The following is an 18,828-nucleotide window of genomic DNA, read 5'->3' as shown; positions in this document are numbered from 1 at the left end:
TATTTATGATGTACTTAAAATCTACCAGCATAATAAAGGACTTTATAAAACCCTGAACATCTTATGAAAAATATTATTTGTTAAGAACCCGAGAAATGTTCTTGACCTCCTGTAATCTTCCTGGCTTGCAGCTTCACTGGATGATTCGCTGAGCTGCAGGAGGGAGCAGAGTGCCCCCTGCAGGCAGAGCTGAGAGTGAAAGCAGAGATCTCACGGCCACCCACTGCCCCAGGGGATGGGCGGGAGTAGAACCCAGAGTAACCCTCTAAGTGAAATGAGTCAGAGAGGGACAGACATATAATGACTGCACTCATTTGTGGAATGAGACTGACGCCCAAGGGCAGTAGACACAAGGGCCAGGAATATTGCCCCATGGTTGGCAGCCTGCCTCATGAGCTGGGGGAGAAGGCAGCTGGAATAGAGAAGGGATCATTAAGTCAATGATGGTTGGAGGGATCGTCCGGGATGGGAGATGTGTGCTGAAAGTAGATAAAGGACTAAACATGATAACTCTCAGTATCTGTATTGCAAACCATAATGCCCCAAATTAGAGAGTATGGGGGAAATTGTCTGCCACGGAGGCAGGGGGAGGGTTGGAAAGGGGGGTGTATACTGGGGACATTGGTGGTGCAGAATGTGCACTGGTGGAGGGATGGGTGTTTGATCATTGTGTGATTGTAACCCAAACATGAAAGCTTATAACTGAATCTCACGGTGATTCAATTAAAAAAAAAAAAAAGTACCAGCCTTGGGACTCTTGTCCCAAAGCCCCTTGTTTCTGCCAGCCGGGAGGGTCCTTGGAGCCTATTACTGAAGCCAGGGGAGCAGGGCCCCAAAGTCTTCAATCATCATGAACGGATGTTTGAAGACACAGAAATCACAGGCATTCTCAGCAAACCTTCCCCGCGGGCCCCTGAGTGCCGAGAACAGTTGACAGCGTTTCACTTCCCCTGTGACAAGACAAACCCAGTGAAACCTTTTCATGTAAAGGCTTTTTATTAGGAACCAGGGGAATGAGCTGCTTATTCCTCTCTAACAGTCTAGAGCAGATCGCCAGGCCCGGGATGGAGAGGTGGTCGGAGGGGCCTGCGTGGGGCCTGGAAGGAAAGGGTGGCAGGAACTGGTGCTCGCCAAAGCGCCAGCGGCCCAGGGTGGTGGTGGTGGTGGGGGGGGAGCCCCCCACCTTCCTTCCAGCTCCACTTGAGGATGGAGCATGCCGGGAGACAGAGAAGGTGGCTGGAGTGAGCGGGCGGCAGCCTGGTGTCCGAGCCCCCTGGCTTCGTCGGCGCCCCCTCACTTGCCGGCTCTCCACTCTTCCTGCCGTTTGGTGATGATGTACTTGAAGAACTCGTACACAGACCACGCGATGGCCGTGGAGGGGATCTGGTAGATGACTCTCGCCTGAACCCCTCGGAAGTAGGCGGTGAGCCCGCCCACTTGGTACACCGTCCTGAAGGCACTAGCCATGCCTGTGATGTTGGAGTTCCACGCCAGGGATTCCTGCGTGTTGAGCAAGGTTTTGCACACGTCCAGCGGGGTGGTGGCGGCGGCAGCCACGGCTCCGGCGCAGGCTCCCGAGAGCACGTGGGAGCTGGGGTTGTACCGTCTCTGGGGGTTAAAGTGCTCCTGCAGGAACTCGTAGGTCATGAAGTGGATGGCTTGGAAGGGCACGTTCATGGTCAGCTGCGTGGTGTAGCTGCGGTAGAAGGCGCCGGCCCCCTCGTTCTGCCACACAGCCCGCACACAGTCCTTGACCCGGTGGTAGGGGGAGTTGTACATCTGCATCCTCTGCTTGACCACTGGCCAGGCATGCCGTCGACCGGGAAGAAGGAAATGGCGGCGGTCACCGAAGAGAAGTGTCCGGGTTCAGCAGGCCAGTCAAGGGGATGGGGGACAGAGAAGGGGGAGAGGATGTGAGTGCTCGGTTAAGGATGTGAGCAGCCCCTGCTAAGGTTGGGGCTGGCTTTTTTGAGGAGTGGATAGAAATAGGTTAGTAACGAAATTTAATTTTTTTTTTTTGGCTTATGGGCCACACCTGGTGATGCTCAGGGGATGCTCAGGTTGCTGGGGATCGAACCCGGGTCGGCTGCAAGCAAGGCAAAAAGAGCCCTGCCTGTTGTACTATCGCTGCAGCCCCCAATAATTAAAAAAAAAAAAAAAATTACAGGCATGTGCCAGAGAGAGCCCAATGGGCCGAGCACGTGCTTTGCACAGGGGAGGCCTGGGTTTCAAGCCTGGACTCAGAAGTTCCCCCAGGGGCATCTAGAGCTTATTCCAGATGAGCACAGAGGCTGGAGCATCCCCCCGGCACCGCTGGGTGTGGCCCCCTCTGGGAGGGCAGGATTTCTTGAAATCTAGCCATAGGGAACACACCGGTCGTATCTACGTCGTTAGGCACTCTGCTTTCCTTGAAATAAGTGCTGTCGGTTGCTACTCTCTGGTCCTCTCCCCCCTCCCAAGACAAGAGATTCCTTGGCGGCGGCAGAACCCGTGAGCCTGTAGCCCATCGCCATCCCAGGCCCCACTCATCCCGCCCCAGGGGTAGAGGAAGCACAGCGGTACCCGGGTGAGGACGCCGCGCTTAAGTTTCCAGGCATCTCCCCATCTCCCAAGGAAGAGCTGCAGCTCTGCTCTGCCCCTCTGCAGGCCTTGGCCTTGCCCTGCCCGGCAAAAAGCAGGCACCCTGACGGCAACGAGGCCTCCCCCTTGAGGGGTGCTGCGGCACCTTGTCCTCCCCCCGAAAGCCACTGTGCAGGGACCGGGCCCTACAGCGTCTCCTTCCATTCGGATCTCAACCCCCTTCGGGCCACAGCAGGGAGTGGCTCGCACCCAGCCGTGCTTCCTGGTTACTCTGGACCCAGTGCAGGGGGGAAACATGTGGTGGCGGGGGTCAAACCCGGGGGGGGGGTCGAGCAAACCATAGGCTCCGGACCACGGAGCCATCTCCCCAGACCCAAAGCCTGTTTTTTTTTTTTTTTTTCCCAATGTCAAAATCCACCTTCCCTTCTTAGAAGAAAAACGAAAGGAACGGCTACACTTTTGGAGGAAACTCAGCTGCCTGGCAGGGGATTTCAAAGCCCGTCCAGTGAGCCAGCAAGGGGTGAGTAAGAGCTCAGCCGGGCTCCAGAACACGCGCCTCCGAAATCCCGTCTCGGAGGGAGGGAGCACCCTCTAGCGGTCAAAGCAGGCAGCCTTGGCAGCACTGCCCAAGCACCCGGTTAGAGGGGGCGCCTGGCCCGAAGGCCAGCATTGGGAGGGAAAAACCTGGCTAGAGGGAGCTGCCCGCGGCGGGTAGGGCGGAAGAATCGTTACCTTCTGCTGGATTCATGGCTGCATCATGAAGCAACGTGGCCACACAGCCGGCTGCACCTGCGGAGGAAAAACCACTGCCACATGTAAGGCCACGAGAGGGCGGCCGAGTCGCTGCAGCGGCCACGGGAGGGAGTGCTGAGCGCCCTTCCAGAGAAGCCTGCTGAAACCCAGCCCTGCTCCCGGTGGCCAGGAAGGGGGGTGTAGTCGCCTTGGATACAGTAGAGGGGGGCACCTGGGGGACACTTTGCTTGCTTAAAGAAGACAAGACTGGGGTTGGAGAGGCAGCAGAGGACGTCTTGCAGCAGAGCGCTTGCCGTACTGTCCCGAGTTAAACCCGGGGCATACCAAACACCGTAGCACTGTCGTCCTGTAGTTCATCCATTTGCTCAAGCGGGCACCAGTAACGTCTCCATGGTGAGACTTGTTGTTACTGTTTTTGGCATATCGAATATGCCACGGGTAGGAGCGCCTGGCAAGCTACCGAGAGAATCCTGCCCGGGCATACCATAGGATCCCCTAATTAGGCACCGCCAGGACTAAGTCCCGAGTACTGCCGGGTGTGACCCCAAAACTAAATAAATAAATAAGATTTCCAGAGGGAGGTCCTGATATTTTTCTTTCCTGAAAAACGGGCTCCAGGCCAGATGGGTTTGGGGAGCCTTTGTTCTCGAGCTTTCCTGCAGATTCGGAAACACCCTCCCCCCCCCAATCTGCTCCTCACCCAGTTCTGCCCTCCCTTCCCTTCCTTCCACACCACCCCCATCCCTCTGGTTGCCCTGGCCGGAAGTCTCAGGGCCTCGTCCCCATGAGCTGCCTGCTTCTGGGCCTCAGGGATCCTGAAAAGGTGAGGCAGACTGCTGGGGCCGCACGTGTCCTCCTCGGGCCAGCGGGGCCACCACCTAACCTGCCCCAGCCAGCAGGACACCGCCCGGCTGTCACTAGTGGGATGGGTGGGGGAGTGAGAAGGGGTGCGGGGGGGACAGTTTGGTCTATGGCTCCACGTTCCCGGGCGTTGGCAGTTGCTGTCAGGGAGAAGATGAGTCAGTCGAGCTGGTAGGGAAGGGAGGAATTGTAACCCGCTGTCAAGGTGCCCCAAGAGACAGGCGGGGCGGAAGCAGCCCGTGGTGTGAGCACGGCAGGTTTAGAAGTCCCTCCTCTACAATCCTGCCTCCCCCAACCCTATGAGACTGGAAAGCAATCGACAGCAGCAAAGCAGAAAGCTGGGGGAGTGCGGGGGGGGGACTTGGGGGGGCACCAGGAAGGCTCAATACCATTGGCAACATGGCTGTTGCCCCCAGGATGGATTCTATCACTCAGTGTCTTTTTTAACTTTTCGTAGCAGGCAAAATAGAGGGCGTGGGCCGGCCCGGCCCCCGTGGCAGTGACGTTCAGCCCCCGCATGGGCCTCCACAGGCCCTCGGTCCGTACGATCCTCCAGAGGGCCTCCAGCACGTTGCGGTACCGGGCTGCCGGGTCAGGCTGCAGGCTCTGCATCCGGGTCTGAAACGACAAGGGGAAGCAAGCGCAAGGTCAGTTGGCGGGAGCTTCTTGCCCAATCTTGGCAGCCGGGCTTTGGGCCTTGGGCAGAGCTTCCGCAGGGGACCGTGGCAGGGTGCGGGCCTGAGCCCTGGAATCCAGCTTGGCTCCCTCCCCAGCTCACAAGCTGTTTTCCCAAGTCCTGAGTCTTGTTTTATTTATTTTTTTTCTTGAGTCAGCTGTAACCCTAAGATGTGATGGTGTTTTCCAGGAGGAGTGTTAAGTCTCCTCAGTGTCCTGGTGAAGTATTCTCAAACTCCAGAATGATACCGAGCTCCAGCAACGAATATCAAGTGTGGGTTTTATTTGTTTGTTTGTTTGTTTGTTTGTTTGTTTTGCTTTTAGGGTCACACCCGGCGATGCATAGGGGTTACTCCTGGCTCTGCGCTCAGGAATTACTCCTGGCCGTGCCCAGGGGACCCTATGGGATGCTGGGATTCGAACCTGGGTCGGCCGCGTGCAAGGCAAACGCCCTACCCGCTGTGCTATCGCTCCAGCCCCTCAAGTGTGTGTTTTAGAAGTTGTTTCGAGCCTGAAACTCCAACTGACTACGAGACATATTCTAGTCAAAGACTTCCTTTTTACAACATACCTTAGGCATCATTTTTTAAAAACTGGGGAGGGGGGTGGGTGTAACAGGGATTTGGGACAGACCTACCGGTGCTTGGAGGACCAAATGTGGTACTAAGAATCAAACCAGAGTTGGCCACATACAACCAAACGCCTTAACATCTGGATTATCTCCCTGGCTCTTGGGCATCGTCTTGATTGATCCTGGGCCTCCTGGCTCCTTCAACACTACATGGATGATAGAATGGCTCCTCCTGTGATATATCCATAATCAAACAAGTTAAAGTTATGAAAAGTCATAATCTTAATTTTTCAGACTATCATGGCGGCTGGATGTCTAAATTGTTAGTCTTGGCCAAAGCAGCATTCCTATTAGATGGGACTCTAATTTTACAAGAAAGTTAGTTTACCTGGAAGTAGGAAGGTGGAAACCAATCTAGTACCTAAGATTAAGGGGCTTCTAGATTTCTTTTTCCATACTGATCAGATTCCAAAATGCATCTGTAAATAAAATCAGTATCAGTGAATCTTAAAATCTTTGGAATCTCGAGGGCTCTGTGACTGGAATAAAAAGCCTATGATTCGTGTGATGTTCCAGGGCAAAGTTGAATGAAATTTGGAAGAGGAATCTTATTTATGAATTTCAATCTAGTGTTTAGATCTCCTCAGGGGCTATAAAAACCATAGGAGGAGTTTACTCAGATTTTACTGCAGATGGCTATTAATACACACAAATAGGATCTGATGGTTCAACAACTGTTTTCTTTTTCTTGTTTGAAACTGGTCTTGTTGGGGCAGGAATGTGGCTCAGTGGCAGAATACTTAGCTCTGCATGGAGGCCTGGGGCTTGGAACCTGGACCACACAGTCCCTCCAAATGACTCGACTGACCCCTGAGTACCCAGTTAGAAATATCCCCCAAGCATCGCTGAGTCCGGCCCCTGAGCAGACAGAAAAAGTAAAACTGATCTTGTAAAGAGAAAATATTCCAAATTGAATGGTTCTGGGGCCAGAGAGGTAGGACAGGGGCTTGTCTTGCATGCGGCCTGCTCTGGTCTGATCCCCAGCACTGCAAGTGGTACTGAGCACCATCGGGAGTGACACAGGCGCAGACTCAGAAGAATTCCTGGGCATTGCTGGTGTGACCCAAACACTGTTCTACCCCCTCATCCTGACACCCCCCCAAAAAAAGTATATGGTTCTGCCGGAATGAATAACAATATCTGGGCAACCAACTATGTTTTGAAAAGGTCTGTTTTCAGTGGCCAGAGCAATCGTACCTGCAAATAGGGCACTTGCCTTGCACGCAGCTGACCCGGGTTCAATCCCCGGCATCATATATGGTCCCCTGAGCACAGCCCAAAACAAGAAAATTAAAAAAATTATCTGTCTCCAGGGGCTGGAGTGATAGCACAGCGGGTAGGGCGTTTGCCTTGCACGCGGCCTACCTGGGTTCCATCCCCAGCATCCCATATATGGTCCCCTGAGCACCACCAGGAATAACTCCTGAGTGCAGAGCTAGGAGTAACCCTGGTGCATCGCTGGGTGTGACCCTTCTCCCCTCCCCCCCCAAAAAATAATCTGTCTCCAGAATCCTGGAGCCCTTTTCCCCACTGGAAACCTGGACTTTGAATATTTTTCCTTTTTTTCCCCTGCGGGGGCTCTCAGACAGGGCTACTGGATGATGACCCAGGGCAAACAGCCACACTGGTGAGGAAGCTCATGGCCTCATGCTTGTCCGAGCCACCGGGTCATCATGCCGAGGTAAACCAGCTGCCAGGATCACCCCGCCTCAGACTCTGCAGGGGGTGCTGCGGTTGGAACTTGCAGTCCCAAACTGGTTGTGTAAGCGCTTTAAACCACTGAGCCCCTGAGTATTTCTCACACATCTATATCCAACGCAAGGAAAACACACCCTCCTGGCAAGGGCTGGGGCAAAGCATGCCAAATATAAAAAGAAATGGGCTGGGGCCAGAGATACAGCACAGGGGTTAAGGTACTTGTCTTACATGCCACCAACCCGCCTCACACAGGGTTGCCCTGAGCACCTCTGGTGGACAAGCAGGTGTGTGCAACTCTCTCTCTCTCTCTCTCTCTCTCTCTCTCTCTCTCTCTCACACACACACACACACACACACACACACACACACACACACACACTAAATAGCTCCCTAAATTTAATGGGCAACCCTCTCTCTCTCTCTCTCTCTCTCTCTCTCTCTCTCTCTCTCTCTCATACAGACACACACACACAAACATACACACTGAATAGCTCCCTAAATTTAATGGGTGTCTTTCAGAGAAAGATAAACTCTTAAGTATTTGAATAACCTTCAATTAAAAAAAAATGAAGCCACATCCACTCTCTGGCTCTGAAGAAAAGATCAGTTGAGAAGGACATGATTTGGTAAACAAATAAACCAACACACCAGAGCGTATCTGAATCAGAAAGCACAAATTTGAGCCTCCTAACTTTGTTCCATGTCAAGTCTTGGGCATGTATGTCATTTCTATTCTCTGTCCCCTCGCTCTAGAGTAAGGAGGGCTGGATCAGGCCTGCAGAGCTCGTGCCGCGGGTAAGGCAGCTGCCCTGCATGCAGCCAGGCTGGGTCTGATCCCTGGCACTGCATATGGTGCCCTAAGTGATCCCTGAATGTAGAGCTGGGAGGAAGCCCAGAGCACGGCCGGGTGTGCGTCTCAGGGCTGAGAAGTTGGCTGTTCAAAGAGTCAACACATATAAAAGCCTGGTACTTTATGAGATGCTAGAAATAAGGATTTTTATTGTATTCGAATATGATTCTCAGAAATAGTAGTTTATGTCTTAGCATGTACAGACCACGGCAGTGTTGGATGAGTCAGGTCACATCCTGCACAGGGACCGCTAATGGATACTTTCTGTTTTCACGTCAAGGTCTCTCTGTGGCTATAGTGATCTGTACGTCCAGCTATTCATGTGAAGGTCATGATGAAAGACAAGCACCCTTGCGAAACTGTCTTGCGTGGCTCTTGAAAAACTGCTTCTGGGAGACTGTGCAGAAGGCTTGGAAATCAGAGACTTTTAAGTCATGACTCTAAGGTAAGGCCTGCCTATAACACTGATCCGGTCCACAGCATTGTCGGGTGTAGCCAAGCCCACCTAAATATAAATAAATCATGACGCTACCACTTCAACTCTATGACCTTGGGCAAGTTACTTACTTGCCTCCTTTTATTTGTAAAACAGTGAACAAGGCACCACTTCCTGACTCGGCATCTGAGTTTGAATTGTGTCAGTGACTAAAAAAAAAAAAAAATCAACTCCAATAAACCTAAATGAGCACATTCCCCCTTTCCTCATCCGCACTGCTAACAAAAACATGAAATGGCACTCCGCGCAGCTGCGCGAGCAGTGTGTGAATGGAAGCCCAGTGCCGGGAAACAATGACCGCGCACTGAATACTTCATACAGGCGAGGAAGCGCGACCGCCCACTATTCCCACTTCCTAATCGTCCATCGATGAATGAATAACCCCAGACAACCATGTATACCTGGAGTTTAGAGAAGACTCACTGCCCCTTGCTCTTAATGTCTGAGATGAGGGAGACCAGGCTTTACCATGAGAGCCCACCAGTGGAGACCCGGGGAAGCCAGTGAGAAACAGTCTTGGGCCAGAGCGATAGCACAGCGGGGAGGGCATTTGCCTTGCATGAGGCCGACCTGGGTTCAATCCCCAGCATCCCATATGGTCCCCTGAGCACCACCAGGAGTAATTCCTGAGTGCAGGGCCAGGAGTAACCCTGGAGCATCACTGGGTATGACCCAAAAAAAAGAATAACGACAACAACAACAACAACAACAACAACAACAAACAGTCTCAAGCTCTAAGTTCTGGCTGCCAGAGCCTGACCCTTCATGGGCAGATTAGTGCGTGCTTCCGTGGCCGAGGAGAGGAAAATGTGAGTTGATTTGGGTTCCAAGGCCCCTTATTATGACCATGAAAAAGCCGGCTGATTAACTGTGTCCTGGCAAGGCTACGCTGACAGCCCATGGTCCCGCTCAAGGATATTTTACAACAACTTGAAATACTGGTAAGGGGGGGCAGCGTGTCATACCCAAGCCTGCATGACGAGAAGCAAACACTGTGGTTACTCTTTTAGGCTCCAGCCAGTCCCCAGATTTAGGGTATAGGTGAGCTGCTCTAGTTCCCCACCTCCTGCCCCGCAACAAAGCACTTTCTAAAGGAAGAGGTTTGAATGTTACTTTCTGATCAGCACAGAAGTATATGACCTGCTTCCACTCTGGCTGTCTCACCAAGTTCTTTCTCCTGGTCATTTAAATACCAGCATTAGTGGCAAAGAGAAAGGATTCTGCTGAGATAGGTTTCTGTGTGTCTGAAGATGCTGGAGTATTTTTCCTCCGGATCAAATAACTAGTTCTTTAATGTGAGGCTTGGAGGCGTGACCTCAAGATCATATGACTAACTTATAAAAAAATCCTAAAGTCCCAATGCTTATATAAATTAGTAAGAGCTGATCTTTAAAATGATTGCCTTGGAAGGCTAGATGTGACTTATTCCAGTAATGCTGGGGTCACCCATAAAACAGTTCTGGAACTCCTCTTTCAGGGGTATTCCCTTGGTAGGATTCTCAGCCTGGAGTCCACCAGCGGCCTGCCTCCTGGCCCCTTCTTATCTTTGGGATAATCAAATCAGTGTTACCAATCAGCATTACTCATTTTGATTTCCCACCTTTCCCATCTTATTGGATTCTGAATGATCTGTTACTACTAAATCAACTCCACCTTGTCAGAGGACACAAAGATTTGCCACTTTTTTGTTTGTTTTGGGGCCACACTCTGGTAACTCAGGGCTTGCTCCTGGGTCTGCACTCAGGAATCACTCCTGGTGGGGCTCAAAGGACTATATGGGGATGCTGGGGATCAAACCTGAGTCAGTCAAGCACAAGGCAAGTACTATCCCTCCAGCCCCAAAGGTTTACTTTTTTGAGGCTGGAGTGATAGCACAGCAGGTAGGGCATTTGCCTTGCACTCGGCCAACCTGGGTTCGATTCCCAGCATCCCATATGGTCCCCTGAGCACCGCCAGGAGTAATTCCTGAGTGCAGAGCCAGGAGTGACCCTTGTGTATCACTGGGTGTGACCCCCCCCCAAAAAATTTACCTTTTTGTTGTTGTTGTTGTTTGGGGGGGCTACATCCAACAGTTCCAGAGTTTACTCATGGCTCTGCGCTTAGGAATCATTCCTGGCAGGCTTGGGGGGACAATATGGGATGCCGGGGATCAAACCCAGGTCAGCTGTGCAGGCTGTATGATCTCTCCAGCCCAGATTTGCCACTTTTAAGGTTGTGGACCCAAATATTCTAGAGGCATTTCTCATAGATGAATTTATTTTTAAAAATGTTGAAAGCAACAACAGCATCATGCAACTATATGGTGTGAGGAAACAGCCCCTAAATTACTACATGGTGTACAAAAATAGCACTTAAATTACTACCTGATAGTACTATGTCTTGCATTTTGTTCACGCCATTAACTTTTGTTGCTCTGCTTTATTTGGTTTTCAGTTGACACCCTTCCTGAAACAACTGCCTGAAATCTGTACTCACAGCCTTAAGCAGAGTGAGGTTACTCTGCACTGCACTAAGATATGAATGTTTGCCATATATTCCACCTAGCCCCTATTACATAAACATCTGGATGTACTGATTTTGCTATCCCAATACTATGAGAGCATTAATCACCTTTCCCCCACCTCCTCTCAAGAATCTTACTGTTACCTTCTCTTTTCCCCACTTTACAAGCGTACTCAGAATTGCATCCACCTTAGCCAGGTCTGTGTACTAGTTTCAGTGGGCACTGACTGTCCTTGGTGGGGGTCATCTTGCAGTACTTCAGAATCCGCCTACACCTACCAACTCCATGTCCTTCACAACGCTTAACGAGCACTCTCTTCCTTTGCTCCTCCACGTTCCTAACAAAAACACGCAAAGGCACTAGATGCAGGAGCAGACGGGCTACTCTCTCCACCTGCTATCTCCTGTGGAATCTTTTAACATTGTGGGGAGAAAACGTTAACATCAAAGCCCCCGTTTGAACAGCTCTCCTTCCCACAGCAAGGAGGTGCGGGTCTCTGCCATCATCTCTTCCAACAGTCCCCGGGAGTCAGCCGGAGGCTGGTTGGTCCCCGCGCTCAGGCAGAAGTGTCGGGACTTGGGAGCACCTGACTTCCGGTCCCCGCTCGTGGCAAGTTATCTTTACTGTCAGGGGGATCGCGCCTGCCTGCCAGCACTCTGCATCTTCCGAACGCTTCTACCGGCTCTCCAGCTCACCCACCACGCTGCCCTTCGTTCCCCCGCTCCTTCCCGGCTTCCCGCTCACGCTCAGGAAATAGGTGGGGTCTCAGGCTCCCAGCACAGGGAAACCGAAACCTGCTCCGGGACCTCCGAGTCCTCCACGCTAGGCTTTAACCAGCGAGTCCTCTAAGGATGTCGGTCCCTGCTCCGTCCCTTCTAAAGGAGGACACGGCAAGGAAGCTAGCTGGTCCACGCGCTCGCCCTGACCACACAGCTCGGACCCCCACTGAAGGTGCGCAGTCTGAGTCCCAGGCACGACCCCTTGTGCAGAAGGTGGCACTGACCGGTGCCCCTCTCTTCCCTCCCGGGGCTTGGGGCTTTGGCGGGCACATTTCCACCGTGACACGGTCACGATCTCACCGAGGAAGTGGGTCCTGCAGCCTGAGCGCGATCGAGACCCAGTCGGGACCCGGCTTGCACAGTTGCACGGGTCGACCATGCCGGGAGCGGCAGGTAACCAGGAAGGGGTACCCGCCGGGATCCGGGCTCTGCACAGGACTCCCAGGAGTGGGCTCAGCCCCAGGGAAGGTTGGAAACTGGGTCCGGGGCTCACCTTGACGCAGTCGATGGGATACATCACGCAGTGCTCCAGGATCCCAGCCACGGCGCCCGCCACCATGTGCGTGGTGACAGTGGCTCCCGCCGGCAGCGCTTCGTAGTCCGGACCGGAGTCCGGATCTTGCCGCACCGGGGGCCTGCAGGCCCCGGACTCCCCGCCGCCGGCCCCCCGGCCCACGCCCCGCTGCAGCCACCCGTCCAGCAGCGCCGACTCCCCGGGGCTCCGCCCCGGCCCAGCCGTCGGCCCTCCCGCCACACCGCCAGCACCCCGCCCCTCCAACTCCATCCACCCGGGCCAGCTGCGGCGCACACCCCCGCCGCCGCTGCCGCCGCCGCCGCCGCCCCCCGGCCCCGTAGCGTCCGCCTCAGGCGCGGCCCAGAGAGCCCGGAGCCTCCGGCTCCCGCTTGGGCCCCGTAGACACGCCCCTCAGTCGGCCATTGGTACATTTTCCATATCAGCACCGCCCACTAGCTGACGTAGGAAAGATACCTCTATGCTATTGGTGAGGATTCCTGTCAATCTTCCTCCCAGCGGCGATGCTACGCTAAGATGCCACCCCGTTTCCCCTTTGATCTTGGAAGCTTCTTGTTTATTGGCCACTGATTGGCTGGGAGATAAAAATCAACCCACCCTCCGAGTTTTCTAGAGGGCGGGAGAAACTTAGGGCTGAATTTTGATAGGCTCGACCACTCTCGATGCTTCGGCCGCAGTCATTGGCCCGCACCACGTCGGGATCCGATTGGCTGCTGCAAGAGCGCTCAACGCCGAAGGGCCAGAGAGGCCAGATTTGGACCTGGGACCGGTGCGGGTGGAGCTGCGGATGCAGCAGGCGGTGATCGAGTTCGGGGTGGGGAGCGGCGCCTGCCCCTCAAGGGCAAACCGCTCTGAACTGCCGTTGGGACCCGCGCTCGAGCGCCCGGCCCAAATCCCCGGAGGCGTGGGGTGCGGGCGGCAGCCCGGGCCCGAGAGCTCTGTTCCCGCGGGATCTCGGGCTGGCCGGAGGCGGAGCCAGCCCGGGCCGGGCATCCCCTGGCACTGCCCGCGGGGCTCCCCGAGGCGCGGGGTGGCGGGGAGGTGGGTGTGGGAGCACCCGTTAGATTCCGGTGGGGACTGGAAGGTTGCCCTCGTGAGCTCGCGCAGCCCCGGAGCGCCTCTCCCCCAGCGCGCAGCGCGCACTGGGTTTGCACGTGGAGTCACCGAGTTGCACGAACACTGTGGTCTTCAGTAGTCCTGTGCCCGGCTCTGAGCTGGGGGGTGAGAGAGAGGGAGAGGTGAAAACAGGGCGGGGAATATTGGAGAGGAAAGTCCTGCAGGTGGAGACCGGGCTGGAGGCAGCCCCCCACGAACGCACCTGCCTGCAGGAGAAGCCCGGACCTCCAGCTTGTCCCTGCGCTCTTGCAGCGTTGAACCCCCAGCCCGGTAATAATTGCCTTTTATGATAAGACCGTGCCCCTCCCCGGGCCGCCCACTGCTAGAGGAGCGATGCCCGCAGTCTCCAGCTCGTGGGTCGTGACGTCACACGGGAGCCCCCGGGCCCGGTGGAAGAACTCGAGAGCTTTTGCTGCTCTCATCGACCTGGATGGCTCTGGCTTCCCTCCCTCCTGCGGGAGCGTGTCCACACACGCCTCCCCGCCCTCTGGGGCCCCGTCTTTCCTCCCCGGTTCACGGACATGGGGACGATGATGCAATCGCGAACTTTTCCATCTGTCCTTAGCTTTTACTCACACAGGAAGGTGTTTTTCCTTGTTTCTCTAAGATGCTGAGCCTTTTTCTAGGCCTCTGTTTTTTGTTTGTTGTGTTTTTTTTTTTCTTTTTGGGTCACACCCGGCGATGCACAGGGGTTACTCCTGGCTCATGCACTCAGGAATTACTCCTGGCAGTGCTTGGGGGAGACCATATGGGATGCTGGGAATCAGACCCGGGTCAGCAGCGTGCAAGGCAAACGCCCTACCTTCTGTGCTATCACTCCAGCCCCTGAGCCTCTGTGTTTTTGGTGGTAGGGGGTGTGGTGGTTTCAGCTTTGAAAAAAACTCACCTTCTCTAGGTACCCTTCTGCAGTGGTCATTAAATATCTCTCACTCCCCCAGGCAATCGTTATCATCTTTTCCAGGAGTTCACAGTCCCTGGAGGTAAACTAGTGGGTCGTGGTTCATTGACCAGGTTACGGATCCTTCTACAGCATGTTGAACCTTCTCCAAGTTTATGTCTCTTAAGCAGCTGGGTTGGGGCTCGAAAGATTCTAAGGCAGGTAGGACGTTTGCCTTGTACATGGCCGATGGGGTTCTATCCCAGGAATCCCATAGGGTCTCGCGAACACTACCAGGCGGTAATTCCTGGGAGCATCGCTGTTGTGACCCAGAAACCAAAGAAAGAAGGAAAGATAAAAGAAATGGCTAGGTCTCACAGGAAAGAATCCATTCAAGTCCACTCTGGTACTTATTTTTCAGAGAACTTGAGTGCCCAACTCCTCAGGGATGACTTCTGCTCTCTTCTCTCTCTTAAGCCCTTATGTTTCCTCCTTTATCCAATCCCTATTGACCTTCCAGAAATCTTTTCCCTAGTTTCAGGATCCACTCTTATCACCTCTACCTTTTGTTCCTGTCTCCTACCCTTCTCTACCTACCCACAGTGGCGACATTCCTAAAGGATTAGTGCATCTCGCTGATCACTGATCTGTACCTCCAAGAACTTGACTGTTCCAAAGAGGTATTCTCCACTGGAGTCCTGTCCGTATTGCTTTTTGTTGTTGGGTTTTTTTTTTGGGGGGGGGGGGGTGTTTGTTTTGGATGGGGGAGGCACACCTGGTCTTGCTCAGGGCTTGTTCCTGGCTCTTCTTGCTTAGGGCTTGTTCCTGGCCCTCACTGAGGGATCACCCCTGGTGGGCTCTGAAAACCATATGGGATGCTGGGGATTGAGCCTAGGTCAGTTGCATGCAAAGCAGATGCCCTACCCACTCTGTCTCTCCGATCCCTAAATCACTCTTGCTGTATACTTTTTAAGTGAAAATATTCATAGGGACTCTCCAGAGATAATGAGGACCAATTGTGGTATAGGGCAGCCCTTTTATTTACGGAGCTCACTTTAATGCAGGGAGGACAGTCAAATAGGAAGAATATCTGTTAGCCAGGGCCAGGTATTATGCTATTAACTAAAATAGGGAGGTGTGATAAAGTGATGGCTTGTATTTGTAGGGCCTGGAAGGCCCAAGATGACACTTCACTAACATTCTGAGCGGTTCTGATAGGTCAGACCCCAGACTGACCTGAAGAGAGTATTCTTACAGAAACAGGAAGTGTAATAATAAGGTGAACACAGAGGTAGGGCAGAAAGGTTGTATGGTTGGAAAATGGCAAAGAGATAAGGAGGTAGAAAATGAGGTAAGAAAGAGGCAGAGTGTGAAGACTCTCCTGAATTTCTGATTTTAGTGTGACTGCTCCAAACAACTTTCTCACCCGGTACTCAATTCCTTCAACCTTTTCAACAGATTTTTCCTTTTCTGTTTGCCTAATCAGAAGAAGGGGAACTTCTTTGTCTCCCCTTTGAGAATAATTACCCTGTCATGTTTCAGTCATGCTCTCCTTTTCCTGCTGATAACGCTTTTCCCGTATCCGAGCGCTGTACATCTTCACTGAACTGGATGCAGATCTTTTCAAAGGCCTCGGGGACCACTCTGGCAATTGAATCTAAATTGCTTGTCCCATCTTCCTGGAGAGAGACAGGAGAACCACACGGGAACTTCTCCTGCTTTCTTGTCTGTGCCGAGTCAGAGGCTGGAGATGTCATCCTCCTGGGACTCTGGTCAGTATGACAAAGCAGAGTCAGTCACCCCTGCCCTTACTAAACGGACGTTTGGCTTGGGTAAGCGATCTAAAGACCGATGTGGTTTCAAGGGAGATTGCAAGATTATCCCCTAGCGCAGTGTAGTTTAGTCCAGGGCTTCCCAGACTTTAATGTGATATTAGTCACCGAGAGTATATGGTAAGGACTGAGCCGTGGCAGAGGACTTGCCTTGCAATTATCAGGCTCTGAATATAATACCTAACACCACAAAAAGAAGAAAAGAAAGTGAGATATCTGAAAACATATTCTTAGAAGGGAAAAAAGACTAGGTTGGGTCAGGGAGATAATTCAGAGGGGTAGACCACATGCTTTGCTGGCAGGAGTCTCGGGTTCAATCCCTGGCACCACGTGGTTCCCCTAGTACCACCGGAAGTGATCTCTAAGCAAGCCACAGGGTAGCCCCGGTGCATCGTTGCCTGTGAGGCCCAAGAGCAACAACAAAGTGTGTTAAAAGGCAGATTATTCTAGAAGGGGACTTTTATTATTCTTGATGGGGACTGAGACTGCCTTTCTAACAAGCATCCAGGTGATATTGATACAACTCTACCGGGAATGGGCCAATAAGGGGGAGGAGTTTGGGCCACGCCCATTCCGATGCTTGGGGGGTCCAAGCAGTGGCAGGAATTGCACCCAGGACCTCACCAAGGTAAGTTGTCTATCAACTGAGCCACATCCCCAGCCCATCCAGGTCATACTTGGTCATATTAGGTCATCATAGGACCTAATCTAAGTACACCTGATAGGCTCCTCTCAATATGTCTGTACTTGCTGTACCTTCTGCGTCTCGAACCAGTTCTTGAACTTTCCTACAAGACAAAGGAGCAACTCTCGCGATGACTGTTACAAGCCCTCAGTATTTCCAGACCTGCTTCATACTCTGCCAGGCCCTAGAGACACATTGGACCATCGTTTTCCGTGTTTCCCCTTCTCTATCCTGTAATTTTTACTAGACCACTAATTGTCTCCTTATCAAACCTCTTTTGTTTTGTTTTAGTAATGGAAACCTTCGGTCTTACCTTGGGCACAGGCTTCCTAAAGGAAGTCCCTATTTTCCCAGTGTCCCCTGTAGCACTGGCGGTGTGACTGCTAGTGGGGTCTTAAGTGTAAGTGAGGCCAGATTTTCAGGTTACACCTTTGAAAGGAATGAGTGTGTCAGCCTTTTCCTCCCTTTCTCCCTTCTACAAAACCTATAAAACACCTCCATTCCCTAACACCCTGAGGCTGCTTTCTGGCAGGGTGTTCTCTGCTCCTCTCTCTCTGTCTCTTGCTCTCTCTGTCTCTCCTCTCCTCTCTCTCCCCTCCCACTCTGTCTCACTCGCTTGCTCTCATGCTCTGGTGCATGAGAGAACTTGCTGAAGCACTAGTTAGTCTGCATCCTGGTTACTGTAGCTCGTTTACATTCTAACAGACAGACGGGTACTCCTTCCTAGAATTCATTTTTTCCTCACCAAAATTCTCATCCTGGAAAGTCCAGAATAGACCCCGCTATTCCTGCTGGCTTTCATTATTTCCCTGAATTGCCATCAGACGAGAAGGTGGTAGAGTGACTTCCACACACAAGGAAGGCCACAAGCTTGAGCCCAGGTACCGTCCCACATGCCAAGTGTAATCCTGCTTGCATTGACGCTTGGTCCTGGCTCTGTGAAAGTGCAGCCCAGTGAGCATTACAGCCAATGTGCAAGCCCTAAGGCCAAGTGGAGGCAACCCCTGGGCATTGCCACAACAGCCACACCACAGGGAAGGGCAATAAATAACCTGAGAGAAAAAGGATTGATTCCTCAAGGTTTTCACATTCATCCTGTCACGTGTTTTAACTATTTTTTCCTATTTTTTTTTTTAATTTGGGAATTCTTTGCGGGGGGGGGTGGGGGGAAGGAGAGGGAGGGTGTTAGAAGGGTTTGTGTCACACCCGGTGATGCTCAGGCTTGATTCCTGGCTCTGCTAAGAGCTCACTCCTGGTGGAGCTCAGAGGATCCTATGGGGTACCAGGGATAGAATCTGGGTCACCCCCATGCAAGGCAAGTACCTTATATTACTTCTCCAGTTCCTGATTTAACCTTTAAAACACACACACACACACACACACACACACATTCGTGTTTACAACAAAAGACAGTTCCACAACATGCAGAGACACAGAAGGGTGCAGGATGGCCATGCACAGGGTGGAGGACGCAGACACTGAAACAGTCATACAATGACATCAGGTCACAGCAATGAGGTTTGCAGGCCAGCCTGCACTCTCGCCGCAGGGGAGCGGGGCTCAGGGACTGTAATCGGCTCCAATTGGGTTTGCCCTACAACAGTCACCTTGACCAAGGCAAAGGAACGGCTCAGCACAGTTTCTCCACCCTCTGCCTGCCCCTCTGCCCATCCCAGCTCCAGTATTCACCATTCAGCTCTCAGGCCACGCCCTGGCCAGGGCAGCAAAGCCCAGGAAGAACCTAGGCAGGTCAGCGTCAGAGCCGATGGCTGGGGCCCAGCAGTGCCATCTGTGGAGAAGACCACAATGGCCGGGGGGCAGCGCCCTGTTCTCCTCCGCTGGGCTCCCAGAGTTGTGTGGGACTCCAGAAAATTCAATTCCAAGGCCACCATGCTGGCATGTACCCCGCAGTCTCCACTGTGAGCCCGAAGGAGCCACCTTAGCATCAGCTCAGAAAGCC

The 18,828-nt window shown here is 52.9% G+C and overlaps 1 protein-coding gene across 1 annotated transcript; it reads right to left on the bottom strand.

The window, feature by feature from the left end:
* Positions 1–983: 983 nt before the first annotated feature.
* Positions 984–12,700, bottom strand: SLC25A28 (solute carrier family 25 member 28). The gene is made up of 4 exons (XM_004616362.2): positions 12,320–12,700; positions 4,584–4,812; positions 3,313–3,369; positions 984–1,799 (listed from the first exon to the last, which is right to left on the bottom strand). The coding sequence occupies exons 1-4, from the start codon at positions 12,608–12,610 to the stop codon at positions 1,294–1,296; spliced, it is 1,083 nt and encodes a 360-aa protein (XP_004616419.1). The 5' UTR covers positions 12,611–12,700; the 3' UTR covers positions 984–1,293.
* Between the last annotated feature and the right edge of the window lie 6,128 nt (positions 12,701–18,828).

Source organism: Sorex araneus, chromosome 11 (assembly GCF_027595985.1).
Source record: "Sorex araneus isolate mSorAra2 chromosome 11, mSorAra2.pri, whole genome shotgun sequence".
In the NCBI taxonomy this organism is placed as follows: Eukaryota; Metazoa; Chordata; class Mammalia; order Eulipotyphla; family Soricidae; genus Sorex; species Sorex araneus.
The sequence above is the reverse complement of the archived record's forward strand: the minus strand, read 5'-3'. Positions and strand labels throughout refer to the sequence as shown.

Bases quoted from the DNA above. Each gene is read 5' to 3' on its own strand.
- SLC25A28 (XM_004616362.2), bottom strand. From the start codon at position 12,610: ATGGAGTTGGAGGGGCGGGGTGCTGGCGGTGTGGCGGGAGGGCCGACG. The intron at 4,813-12,319 runs GTGAGCCCCGGA...TTGTCGTTTCAG, and splicing joins ATCCCATCGACTGCGTCAAG to ACCCGGATGCAGAGCCTGCA. The intron at 1,800-3,312 runs GTAACGATTCTT...ATGCCTGGCCAG, and splicing joins AGCCATGAATCCAGCAGAAG to TGGTCAAGCAGAGGATGCAG.